The sequence below is a fragment of the Alternaria arbusti genome (assembly GCF_024043155.1).
Source record: "Alternaria arbusti strain BMP 1465 chromosome Unknown scaffold_1, whole genome shotgun sequence".
In the NCBI taxonomy this organism is placed as follows: domain Eukaryota; kingdom Fungi; phylum Ascomycota; class Dothideomycetes; order Pleosporales; family Pleosporaceae; genus Alternaria; species Alternaria arbusti.
The window spans coordinates 2,071,709-2,083,844 of NW_026249941.1; the positions used below are offsets into that span (position 1 = coordinate 2,071,709).

The following is a 12,136-nucleotide window of genomic DNA, read 5'->3' on the forward strand; positions in this document are numbered from 1 at the left end:
GTGCTACATGGTCGCGTGGTGGAGGAAAGTCCTAGAGGCTTGATAATCAACATTCGTGACAGGGCCGTACCGGTAATGCTTGGCATTTTGCCCCACGGTCTCCCGAGGTCGGCATCGACTAGCAAGATCGCCTTACACAAGGATGAATCTTAGTAGATGCGCTGTAGACTACATTAGTATACGAAGCGGAAGTCAACCAGGTCCTAGGACAATGGAAACTTCTTCGTGATTTACTTCTCACAGGATGTTATACCCGTCCTTGAACGGTTGGGGTTCAAATCACGCAGTTTGACCGACCAACTAAGCTTTGGATTCTAGATCTCGTACCGCGTTAATGCCGACATCAACCTCACATGTTTCAGAAAGAAGGACAGCAGAACAGCGCGGAGGTAGTCCTGGGATTTCCGCCTGTTAGACAACCCAGAAATCTGTGTATGTATTCTCCAACCATGTTTATAGATTTTCGTACTTGGCCCTTTTGAGGTATTGTAGGAGGCAATGGGTGTTGTGAAGTGTCTATTCATGCAAGCTATGCTCGTCTAATTCATGTGAAAATCATCCCTGTTGGGAACCGATCCACTATCCAGTCCATCGCTATCTTCAACCGAAGTGCTGAATGACTACTTCAACTTGACCATGACGTATGGGATCTCAACGTCCTCTTCCTTCTGATCTTCAGCTGTTATCTCGAAGATAACGTTCTTCTGGTGCTCCGGTACCGGCTTCCTGCTCACGTGCTCCACGAGCTTGCTCATACTGCCTTTTGTTAGTAACGCGGTGTTTACGAAGGGGAATCAATGAAACTTACGTAAGCGGCATCCTGTCCTTCAACTTGGATGGAGGATAGAATGATGCGTAAAGCAAACTGACACCAGAGCTTATCATCTGAATTGACAGGCCCTTCTTCTCGAAATGCGCCACGAAGTCCTTCAGGGGGATATCATCCACCTCGAAACGGTCCCATAGCTTATCGATCGTAACTTCGCCATCGTGCCCTTGGTATGTACCCTTCGGGCTAGCAATCGGCTCACTGAAACCAAAGAATGGCAGGGCCAAGTTGATGAAGCCGTTCTTGTATTGCTCAATGTCCGTCTTGCCGTCGATGATCTTGTACAGCTCAAGGTTGACGAGACCGGTGACCAAAGCCGTGGTGGTGGCAATGGCCGGGATGATCTTACCAGCAATAAACTTGGTCTTGTGTCGGTCAGCCTGCTCGATCTTGTAGTTCTCGGCACGAAGATTGCTGGCAGCAGTGATGAAGTCGATGTGGTGGTTGGAGTCATCATCCTTCTCAAACTCGACAGGCTCAAGCTTGAACCCAGCAAGAGACTTCGGTGCCGGCAATTGGCTGATAATACTGTCCAGCGACTCGTTGTCGTCGCCACCAGCCTGGTTGGCATTTGGATCTGGCTCCTTCTCGTCGGCCTGGATCTTCACTGTAGGGTCGGGCTGGAAGTCAGGAACGATCATATCGTTGAGAACTTCGACGTAGTGCTCCTTGGACGCATTTGGCTTGATGCCGTAGTTGAATGCGTGTAGGGTGGCAGCAGCTTCCACGTAGGTGAAGTGTGTTGGGTTTGAAGAGTCAAACTTGGATGGGTCCGGCGCGCGCTTGGGTCCCGACCAGAATGGCTGACCGGAGCCTGTCTTGGAGTCCTTGGGGAAGTTGTAGAGCAATTGCGCAATTGCGTGGTTGTAGTTCTTCTCGAACTGATGACGGGCCCAGATGATGCAGTCGTCAAACGACAACGGCTTCTCTGTGACCAAGAATTCCCGCAGGGTCTCCAAAGTCTGCTTCTCGTTACCAGACTGCTTCAGCGATGCGCCAAGGTAATCTGGCTGTGTCAGGTAGAGATTGACAATCTCCGGACCCTTGACGAACAGCGAATCGAACGACTCCCGCGCCCAGGCAATCGTGTGCTCGATTCGGTTGGGGAAACTCCTTAGTGTGCACATAGGGAACGACTTCTCAGGTGGATCTTGAGATGAAGAGTAAGACTCTGTGATGAACGGCAGGACAACCTGGGTGTTGCCCTTGGTACCGAGAGTACCGCTGTCGAGCAGAGGCTTGCGGAAGAATACACATCGTCGGTCGACGTATGTACGCGCCTCTACATTGTCCAGTGCATTCGTCACACCGTCCAGAGAATTCCAGAACTCTTCGTTGAAGATGTGCTCTGTCTCCGGGCCGACCTTGTCTTGCAGTGTCACGATCTTTCCACTGAGGTCAGGGTTCATGACCTGAACTGCCTTGGCGGCAGCATCGCTCTTTAATTTGCCAACATCCGCTGGTCGGAACAAAAATTGTCGGTTCAAATTGCTCTTCTCGATTTGGTCGTTATCAGTAACAGTGATCTTGCCATCAGGCCCAGTGCCAAGGCCCATCATCGCCCAGTTCTTCAACATCTCGCAGCCGATGGCACCCGCACCAACGAGGAACTGCTTGACGTTGCTGAGCTTCTTCTGGTATTCCTGTCCCAATACAGCGATTTGACCGTCGTAGCGCGAGCCAATCGGAGCACACTGCTCTTCCGAACGGGTCGTGGAGGTAGGGATTGACTCTAGCGAATCGAAGTAGAGGAACTGAACAATGGGATGGAACTTTCCAGACACTGACTTCAAGACTTCCTGAGCAGCCATGCCACCAAAGAAGGCAGCGACGGGACTGAGGTCACCACGAGCCTGGTAACTGAGCTCCTTGATGAGCTTCTCATCCAGCTCGACCTTCTCCTCGCCCTCATTTGCGATCTCTTGTGCAATCTTGAAGAGCTCATCCGCATCGGCTTCGTGGTGAGGACGTGGGAACTCGCCCTTGTGGAGGTTCGCAAACTTGTGGATGGCCTGGATACCAACATGGAGCTGTTGCGGTCGGTCGAACTTTGCGAAGTCGGAGATGAGAAGCTCGGGCTTCTTGAGCTGCTTGCTGAAGGGCTCGAAGTCGATGATCTTGGGCATCTTGACCTGGATGAACTGTCCTCCCTTCTTGTACTCTCCGAGGCCAGATACGTCGCCGATGGAGAAGGTATAAGGCCCCTTGACCTCAATCTTGCGAGGTGCACAGTTGTTGAGGCCCTCCATACCCTCAACTTCTGAGAATGTGACCCAGTCGCCATCCTCCAGGCCGTGTCTTGTCTCGTCTAGTGCCGACACAATACCCTCCTCATCAATGCCGGCAATGATGCCGTTGTTGACATTCTCGCCGGTCGGGTCACCGATGGTGAAGTTCTTTCCGAAATCGGTGAAGATAGTACCGAACAGTCCGTATGTGTCGGTAATGACTACGTAAATGCCGTTGTCGTGGCAGTAGTCTGCGATCTTGATTTGATCTTCGAGGCGAGTGTCGGTAAGGACAATGACCTGGAACTGCTTCAACTGCGACAAGTCTGATGTCAAATCTCCTCCGCTGAATTCCTGCACAGGTGTGTATGGGTTGAGTTCGGAGACGCGCGGTACGGTGACGGAGGCGCGTGGCTTGCCCACGTCGGCGGGAGTGAGGAAGAACTGCGACGACAGGTCGGCGAGAGCGGCGGGTTTGGGATCGTAGAGTGTCAGCGACTTGACACCGGCTAGGGCGATGTTCTTCGCAATCTCGACACCGAGACCTCGCAGACCAGCAACGAGGACGTTGGAAGAGCCCATGCGCTTCATAGCCTCATGGCCCAGGACATACAGCTGCCTGCTGTAGAGGGACTCATCGATGTCGCCGTTGTTACCGGACGCTTCCTTGAGCTGTTCGACGGCAGTGGCAGGGCTGTCGACCTGCATGTTTTCCTTGGATACGTTAGATTGGGGACGCAGAAGAGTAAAGTTGGTGAAAGGTGTAGAGTGGCGGAGACGCTGGAGAGGCCGAGTACATGGTTGCAAATGCGGACGCGCAACCGAACAAAGCGCAAGTTAGTAATCAATGGGGCGCACTTACCGCCATGGCTTTCTCTTTCTTGCTGGGACGAGCGTCCTCGTCGACGTGTTTCCGCTTCCCCAGTTTGCCGACGGTCGTGAAGGCTGGACGCTGTCAAATGTGGCGGTCGCGGGCGCCTGGCTCGAGTGTCGCGGGGTACCCAGGTGTAGACTGCTGTTTACGGATGTGAAGAAGGACAAACGAGATCAACAGGTTTGTCGCTGGAGTGGGTTGAGTGTAGAGGTGTAAATGGAAGAGAGGCAAGGGTGGAAGGCGCAGCAGGGAGGAGGTTATTACGTGAGTACTTGTCACGGCGAAGGTGCTGGAGCTCCACCTAGCGCCATCCCACTTTAATCTTGGCGCAATCGTCACTTCCGCATGGGCCTCGAATCCACTCCTTCACCCCATACCAGTATAACAGCAATCACCTTGCAGTCTACGTTAATGTGAAAACGAAAGCTCGCAGACTCCTGAAGGTGACGTAGACTCTTGGTTTATTAATTTCCATGGTCTGCTGAAGGCAGATCTCACCCCCTCAACGCTGGGCCTGCTTTAGATTCCGACGCGACTGCGTACTTCACAAGGCATGATCTCCACGTTGATTCCGACTGTCCGTCAAACGCACCTCACATCGCCATCATCAAATCATGATGTTTGCCAAAAGTCCACTTCTGATTTGCCGTCTCTGAGCCTTGCGTCGGTCAGCTCCGCCACACTACTCCAAGGAAAGCGCAACGATACCTACGCACTGGCGTCTGTCGCATTCTAGATCGTATATCTTCATCGATCACTTCCTTGCTCTAATTTGTCATCAGTCCATGCAATTCCGAACAAGCTCATCATAATACTCACGGTATGCTTGTCGTAGCCGCTGTTGTTGCCATAGAGACACCAGGCCAACGGCAAGTTGGAGCAGCCCAAACACGATGGCTGCGATGGTGTCCGCAGACTGGTTGTTCAAAGACATGAGTGTGTAAGATCAACAGAAACCTTGATCAAGAGTAACGAAGCTCGCGAGTGTCTACCGAAGAGAGAATTTGAAGGCTCACCTGCTATCTTATGTATCATGCGACATTGTACTTTTGAATGCGCAGTTCTCGGAAATCCTGCAAGTCCGCAGCGGTCAGAACCTAACAGCATGTCAGTTCTGGAACACCTGGCTGTTTTGTACTTTTGTATGTGCCGCAGCTCAGACGTCGAACATACAGAATTGTACTTTTGCTGGCGTGCCTTTGATTGGCTCAGTGTTCCACCGGTCGAGCAGAGAGGCGTTTTCTATGCGCATGCAGGCCGGCATGGTCGCTTACAAGAATTGTACTTTTGTCGCAGCCAATCGCTATCAACTGCAGCGAAGCCTGCTGTCACGGCCTGGCTCACATATAAACCACCGCCAGAGCCCACCATTTACTCATGAGTCTATAGGACGACGCTTCCTCTTTTCTCTCTACATTCGTGGAACAGTCAAGAACCCTTCTAGTTGATACCTTCTACTCGAGCATTACTTCTGGGCGATACACATCCCCCTTCTTTGCCTTTCGAAGATCTACACTTCTATGGATCTCGACTGGCACCTGATGCCGATTTCTGAGGAAGCAGCATCATCACAGCCTCCTCCTTCACATTCGAATTATATCGCAGATACACGTCCGCGAAAGAAGAAAGCGCGAACTCTCCGCGAGAGTGACTGGGAGCCATACAAAGACAGGATCATACAGTTGCATCATGTCGAAAAGAGACCGCTCCCGGAAGTCAGGATCTTGATCGAACAAGAGTTCGGTTTCATTGCTGAGTACGTTGGGCAGCCTGTCTCTTTATCATTGTACGGCGTCTAGGCTAACTGTCTTCCCAGGATACGCCAATACAGGTCTCGTCTGACCCAATGGAAGCTCGACAAGAACATCAAACCAAACGAGATGAAGGCCATCGTCAGACACCACCAACAGCGAAATATCGTCGAGACAGACAAGAACGATCTCAAGTTCCGCGTGAGAGGCCAAGAAGTTGAACTTCACAAGATTGAGAGGTGGATGAAGAGACACGACATCGGAGAGAGCATGGTGCATGCTCCCAGCCCTGTCGCTTGTAAGTTACTCTTGGGGGAGATACTGGCTACATGATAATGACAAAGTGTAGCAACGCCGTCTGCTGTGAGTTATGCGACGATGTCGGAGATTGGCTCTCCGGGGAGACATTCGATCCTTTCTCCTCACATCATGCATGATGCCGATTCGACAGTCACATACACTCCCACCAGCATCGACGGGCTGCGTATGGTTCAAGTCGATGACGAACACATCTTCACACTATTGAGATGTGACTTCGGCCTGTACCCTCACAGTATCCATGACTTCCGAAATTACATGAAAAGCACCCGGCGCCATCATGCGAATATAGAATCGTTCCAGGTTCTAGACTCAGTTATCCCGTTTGTACACATGTATGCAGCTATAGTCTTGTGCAGACACATTACACACGAAAATCTCGGGATCAGTTCACGAGCAGTCAATGTACCCTACAAGAGATCAAAGCCTATTGATCTGATCATCTACACCTGTTACGATCCCCATACCAAGACCGCCGGTGTTAGTTTTGTGGCTCAAGATGGGCGAACACAGACTTTGCTACAGCGCCCCATGGGCTTCGAGCTCGTGACGGGCAACGGAGTGCAGACGTGCAAGGTTGCTCAGGAGGAATCCTGGATGCACAGAATAATCAAAATCGATGGACTGCTGGGGTGGCGTGTGGTTATTGCTGATAGGCATGAGCTACAGCCCTTCACATGGCCGTCCAACGATGACGATGTAGAAAGGGCACAGTTCTTCAAGTCGCATTTTGGCCATGGCGCAGACGGGAAAAATATTGTTCGGACAGACTCGCTATGTATACTTCAATGAAGATGTTGGAAACCAAATGTAATATTCACAGTTCCTGTTAATTCCATTTCCATGTCCATATCCATTGCATTCATATACATCTTCCCCAGCATCCCCATTCCATATCTCATACCCACGCATACGCATATCCTCATTAATCGCATACGTCGAAATAGTAAAAAGTCGAAAACCAAAAAGGACATAACACATTCGTCGCTTCGCAGTCGTGAGCGAGCTCGCCTCAAACGCCCAAGTAACGCCAGTAGGGCTGACTTTGTCGAAGCCCATGTACCCACTGAGATAAAAACCACCCATGCCATAAGGTACTAGCACGAGGCTAGACACAAGAACTAGAAAGCAAAAAAGACTTTGTACAGTTTTGGAAAGAGATCGGTGGTCATCCGACTATCGTCTCGATGAGTGGCGTGTTCGGCGTGTATGGCGATCTGATGAACTTGCGCTGCCTGGGTGGTTGTTAGCACCTGTCTTCCTGAGTGAAATGCAAAATCGGGTTACTTACTCGAACTTGTGTAGTCGCTGTACATGTATGATGTTCCACTGACAGTGGTGCTCTTATCGTCGACCTTGTTGTCGTGTCTCCTCTTGAGACCCAACGCAAGCGCGAGACCACCTAGTCCAGCAGCGATACCCAGACCCTTCTTGCCGGTGCTGTGCTTCTCAGAGCCGGCGCGCGAAGGACGAGCAGGGCGGCCACCTCCGTACCAGGTGCGTCCGCCAGCAGCGCCGCCGCTGTGGTGGTGCTCTTCGATGTAGGTCTCCTCGTGAGTGTGCTTGCGCTTCTTGCCGAAGCCGAAGATGGCGAGGAGCGTGTCGAAAAGGGCGCGAGCGCAGCAGAAGAGACAGAGAAGGAGGAGCAGCAATATACCAAGGATAACACCGATAACGATACCGGCAATGGCACCGCCACTGAGTCCGCCGTTGCTCTCTTCAGTTGCGACGAGGCCGCCGCCTGCTGCGCCGGTGGGGATGGGTGTCTGGAAGGGCTGGGTCGCGGTCGGGGTGCCGGTGTAGGTAACGACTACGACGCCTGAGCTAGTTGGACGAAGAGGGGCACCGGGTGTGATACCTCCAGAGCTGCCGCCAGCAATCATCGCACACTGGCCGGCCTTCAGACAGTACATGCCAGAGTCGCAGCAGATTCCGCCGCAGGGGTTTTGCGAGTCGCTGCATGTGGCTGTCGCTGTCGCTGGTATGTAGGTGCTGCGCGTCTCGGTCTTGGTGAGAAGACCGACAGTCTCGACGTAGGTAGTCGTGTAGTATTCATAGTAGCCGCCTGCCGCTTCCGTGTTGGCACCACCGCCGCTGGTGTCGCATTGCGCCTGGTTGGCACTGTCGGTATAGCATTTTGCGCCTGAAGGACAGCACAACCAGCCGCCGAAACCGCAGGGGTTGGCGCAGTCTTGCTTCTTGATCAGCTGGGAGCTGTTGTGCAGCGAGGCGAACTCGTCAAAGTGGACGGGGTAGGGCTTTGCGAGAGCCGAGGGCAGGTAGGCGAAGGCGATCAGGCCGAGCACGGCGGGAGGAGCGTTGAGAAGCCACATGGTAAAGCGAGCGACTGAGCCTCTCCAAACGCAGCAGAGCAGCGAGGTTTACTGCGAACGGAATAGACAGGACCGTTTGCAGGAATTGGGGGGAAACGACAGAAGAAGCGCGCTGCAATTCGTAGATATCGTCCAGTCGGCGTGGGAGCGGTGAATGGGTGGGTATCTCTGCTGCGGGGTCGATCCGTTGGCTAGCGCGTCTTTCGTGTCTGCTGGCGTGGGTGACTGGTGCCGGCGTGGTACAGGATGCGAACCACGGAAAAAAGTCAGTGATGATTGAACTTGGGTATGGAAGTGAGAGGAAGGTGGTAGGATGTGTGTAATCGTGCAGGAGGAGGTGTGCAAGTAAAAAGGGTACACTTAGAATAATCGTGTGGTTGGAAGCCGCGGGAGAGGCTGGGGTGGTTGGGGACCTTCCAACTCCAACTTCAACAACACTGGGGTTATGCGCTTGCGGGATTTTTGAAACTTGGCTAGACGCGGTAGTGGGCACAGAAGTCGTGTCGTTTTCGTGATGTCAATGACTTCGCTATTCGTGAGGATGTGTGCTGTCTCACGATGATTCTACGGGGTGTCGTACACAGTGATGCTCAGCGCTCGCTCCGCCTCCGGTTCACCCAGCAACGTCCGTCGCGCCATCACCTGGCCATCCTACTCGTCTCCGCGCACGTTCACCACCACCACTCGTCATTGCAATTTCCCCCAGAAGGATATGCCCGTGTTGGCCCAAGCTAGATGCTTGGCCTTGGGCGGTAGTTCCTCAATCATTCTGCCTCGCGCACTTTGCTGGTTCTGCCCATGCAGCCTGCGACCTCGTGCAGTGGTTTGCCTTAGCTGCGAATAGCTTCTTGGTATTTCCATCGTCTTTCCGCAACATCCGGAGAACTACCAACTTGTCGTTTTAGGAGTAGATTCTAGACTCGAGAGTTCCGGCCGGCTATAAATATCATCCGGTACCTGCAGGGCGCGCGTGATGTGTGGGCCGCCTGCTACGTTGTCAAAATGGGGCCTTGCGTGCCGCACATGCCAATCACTACACCGTAAGTCGACAACAGGTACAAGCTGTGACATTCAACACTACCGAGGATGGAAGGTCACTTCTGACAGACATTGACAACTGGCACTTTCTTTGCCGACAGCTCTGCCACGTCTACCAGAAGATCTTCTCAGCCCTCCCTGTCCAGCCCATACTCTTGGACCATCTTCTCCGCAGCCTTTTGCGCAATTAAATAGGCCGTAGCCTGCGAGTGGTTGTTCGTCACGACCGGCGCAACACTCATATCAACAACTCTCAGGCCCTCCACTCCTCGAACCCTGAAGTTTTTGTCCACAACTGCCTCTTCATCACCTTCCTTACCCATCTTGCACGTCCCGCAAGCATGCCACACGGTACCCGCATTCTCGCTCGCAAACCGATCTACATCTGCGTCTCCCATGGAGTCAGGGCCTAGAACCGTGCGCACGATATGCGGCGCGATAGTAGGGTTACCTGTCAGCTTCGTCCATGTGCTGCGGATAGCTTCGCGGAAGATGCGGACGTCGTAGGGATGCGTAAGGTAGTTCAACGTGATGATTGGCTTGTCAGATGCGTCTCTTGACCGCAGGGTGATCGAGCCGCTAGATTGCGGATTCATGAGAAAAGCGATGAAAGTCATGTATGTGTTTCCTGCATCCAATTGTGTACCCGGTGGCCACAGTATCGAGTTGTTGATGAACTCGTACGCTGGGACTTGGTCTCTGCAAAGAAATTCTTGGAGGTCTGGCGGAAGCGCAGAGTACTCTTCATACGATTGTAAATCTGGCAGTTTGAGGAAGCCGCCCCAGAGCGACGAGTGCTGTAGAGCGAAAGCACCGGTCTGGTCTTTGGTCCAGGACTCTTGGGCTGCGGCGATGAGATCGGGATTGCTATCAAAGGCGTATTTGTCGTTGATTGAGCCAGAGACTTCTACCGTCATGAAAGTGAGAACGTGGTCTTTCAGGTGCTTGCCTACGCCGGGTAAGTCGACTTTGACATCGATGCCGAGAGCTTCGAGATCGGATTTTGGTCCGATGCCATTGAGAAGTAAGAGCTTGGGTGAGTCGATCGAGCCACCGCAGATAATGACTTCGTTGTTGGCCGACGCTGGGGTCCTATCAGTGCTCATTACGTCTCCCGTCGATCCAGATAGTGCACCTACCTTGCCGCCTATCTTCGAGAACGACTCCGGTGACCTTCTTCCCCTCCCATGCGAATTTCTCCGCTTTCGCATCTGTCCATATCTCAAGGTTGCTCGGCGGGTCCATAAGATGCGCGATCGCACTGGTACTTCTCCCGTCTTTACTATAGCTATGTGGAAAGACCATTATGCCCACCGGATTTCCCGAATTAGCATCGAGAACGATCTTCTCCCCAGCCGCAGCCAGCGCCTCCATCTGCGGCACCACGCCCTTCTCGAGCACAGGCGGAAGACCGACCTTTAACTGACCTTTCGTGCCATGAGCGTTCGTACTCGGGTCAGCAACATGCTTGTAATCCTCTGAGCCTGTAAAGTCGTAATTCTCGATGGCTTGGAAAGACTTTTCGACAGATTCCCACTTCCAACTCTCGTCGTCTACCAGGTCACTCCAGCGATTGTAGTCCTCACGACTTCCGTACAGATACACGGCGAAATTCAAGATGGAACTTCCACCTAGGCCTTTTCCCCGCGTGTACGGTATTGTTCTACCGTTCAGAGCGGGTTCGGGCTCGGAGACATAGCCGTGGTCTAGATCAGGTCGGAGCGCTTGCGCATAGTACCTATGGTAGGGTGCGTGGAGGAAATCACCAGAGGGGCTGCTTCCGGCTTCAAGGAGGAGGACAGACGGTTTGCGGGCGGAGTGGGATAGTCGATGGGCAAGAAGGCAACCTGAAGTTCCGCCTAGGAATATGTGTGTTAACATCGATTGATATGTGGCAAGCGAAATGAAGCTTACCTCCTACGATGATGAAGTCGTACGTTGCTACCATGATCCAAGCTTTGCAGTATCCGATGGGGCTAACTACTGTGTGTCGTGACTTCCTAAGTCGGGCGACCACCCTACTTTATATGTATCCCTCCTCGATGCAGGCGCGCTGCACCTCAATTCACGTGCAGCATCAGTAAGACATGCAGGCCGCAGCACATCTCGCTCTGCGTCGGAGAAGCCAATTGCCATACTCTGTACTTGATTGGTCCCGAGGATTTGGAAGAAAGCCAGGTGCGTGTGCATCATACGGATGATCTAACTTGGCTTGGGCATTTCCTTCGCATGTAAGGCAACTCGCCAAGCTGGATTTCAGCTTGCGACTGCGCGATTGCGGGGTATCATGGATGTAAGCAGCAGTGGGTACAACAGTTCATGCAGATCATAGACATAGCTCGAGGCTAGCTGAACAGGTACTAGACTGATCTCCTAAGACCTGCCTCACCACTCTTTGGGTCGGTTCCAAGGTTGACAGATTTCACAAAATCTGACGAGTATACAATGGGGATAGGTGATGGCTAAAGACTACCCTAACTCCGCTATCTGGAATCATCTCTGGGGATGACATCGGTCATTCTCATTCGACAATCGAGTGACCTCGTTGTGTGTAATCATTGTTGACATCAAACTTGCGGGAATGCTATTCCTCAGCCAGTCTGGCTTTCTAAAAACCCTTTTTCCGTCAAACGCAACCTGTGGCTCTCCAATCTTGGCCGAGGATGGGAAGCACTGCTCGGCATCGCGTTGGTTGGCTGAGCGCCCTTCGTTGTCGGCGCTTGATCCTCGCCCGGCTGTAGCGAGACTTCGATGATGAAGAGGCG

The 12,136-nt window shown here is 52.7% G+C and overlaps 4 protein-coding genes across 4 annotated transcripts; 1 reads left to right on the plus strand and 3 right to left on the minus strand.

Annotated features, from left to right (window-relative positions):
- Positions 1-620: 620 nt before the first annotated feature.
- On the minus strand, positions 621-4,865 carry J4E86_000750 (uncharacterized protein; the record flags this gene model as incomplete). Its single annotated transcript, XM_051441323.1, has 4 exons — positions 621-756; positions 809-3,771; positions 3,920-4,002; positions 4,751-4,865. The coding sequence occupies 4 exons, from the start codon at positions 4,863-4,865 to the stop codon at positions 621-623; spliced, it is 3,297 nt and encodes a 1,098-aa protein (XP_051307494.1).
- Positions 4,866-5,451: 586 nt separating this feature from the next.
- Positions 5,452-6,015, plus strand: J4E86_000751 (uncharacterized protein; the record flags this gene model as incomplete). The annotated part of the gene is made up of 2 exons (XM_051441324.1): positions 5,452-5,687; positions 5,763-6,015. 2 exons carry the CDS (start codon positions 5,452-5,454, stop codon positions 6,013-6,015), a joined length of 489 nt encoding a protein of 162 aa, XP_051307495.1.
- A 1,161-nt stretch (positions 6,016-7,176) lies between these two features.
- Positions 7,177-8,333, minus strand: J4E86_000752 (uncharacterized protein; the record flags this gene model as incomplete). Its single annotated transcript, XM_051441325.1, has 2 exons — positions 7,177-7,235; positions 7,292-8,333. 2 exons carry the CDS (start codon positions 8,331-8,333, stop codon positions 7,177-7,179), a joined length of 1,101 nt encoding a protein of 366 aa, XP_051307496.1.
- A 1,166-nt stretch (positions 8,334-9,499) lies between these two features.
- Positions 9,500-11,319, minus strand: J4E86_000753 (uncharacterized protein; the record flags this gene model as incomplete). The annotated part of the gene is made up of 3 exons (XM_051441326.1): positions 9,500-10,455; positions 10,511-11,230; positions 11,286-11,319. The coding sequence occupies 3 exons, from the start codon at positions 11,317-11,319 to the stop codon at positions 9,500-9,502; spliced, it is 1,710 nt and encodes a 569-aa protein (XP_051307497.1).
- Between the last annotated feature and the right edge of the window lie 817 nt (positions 11,320-12,136).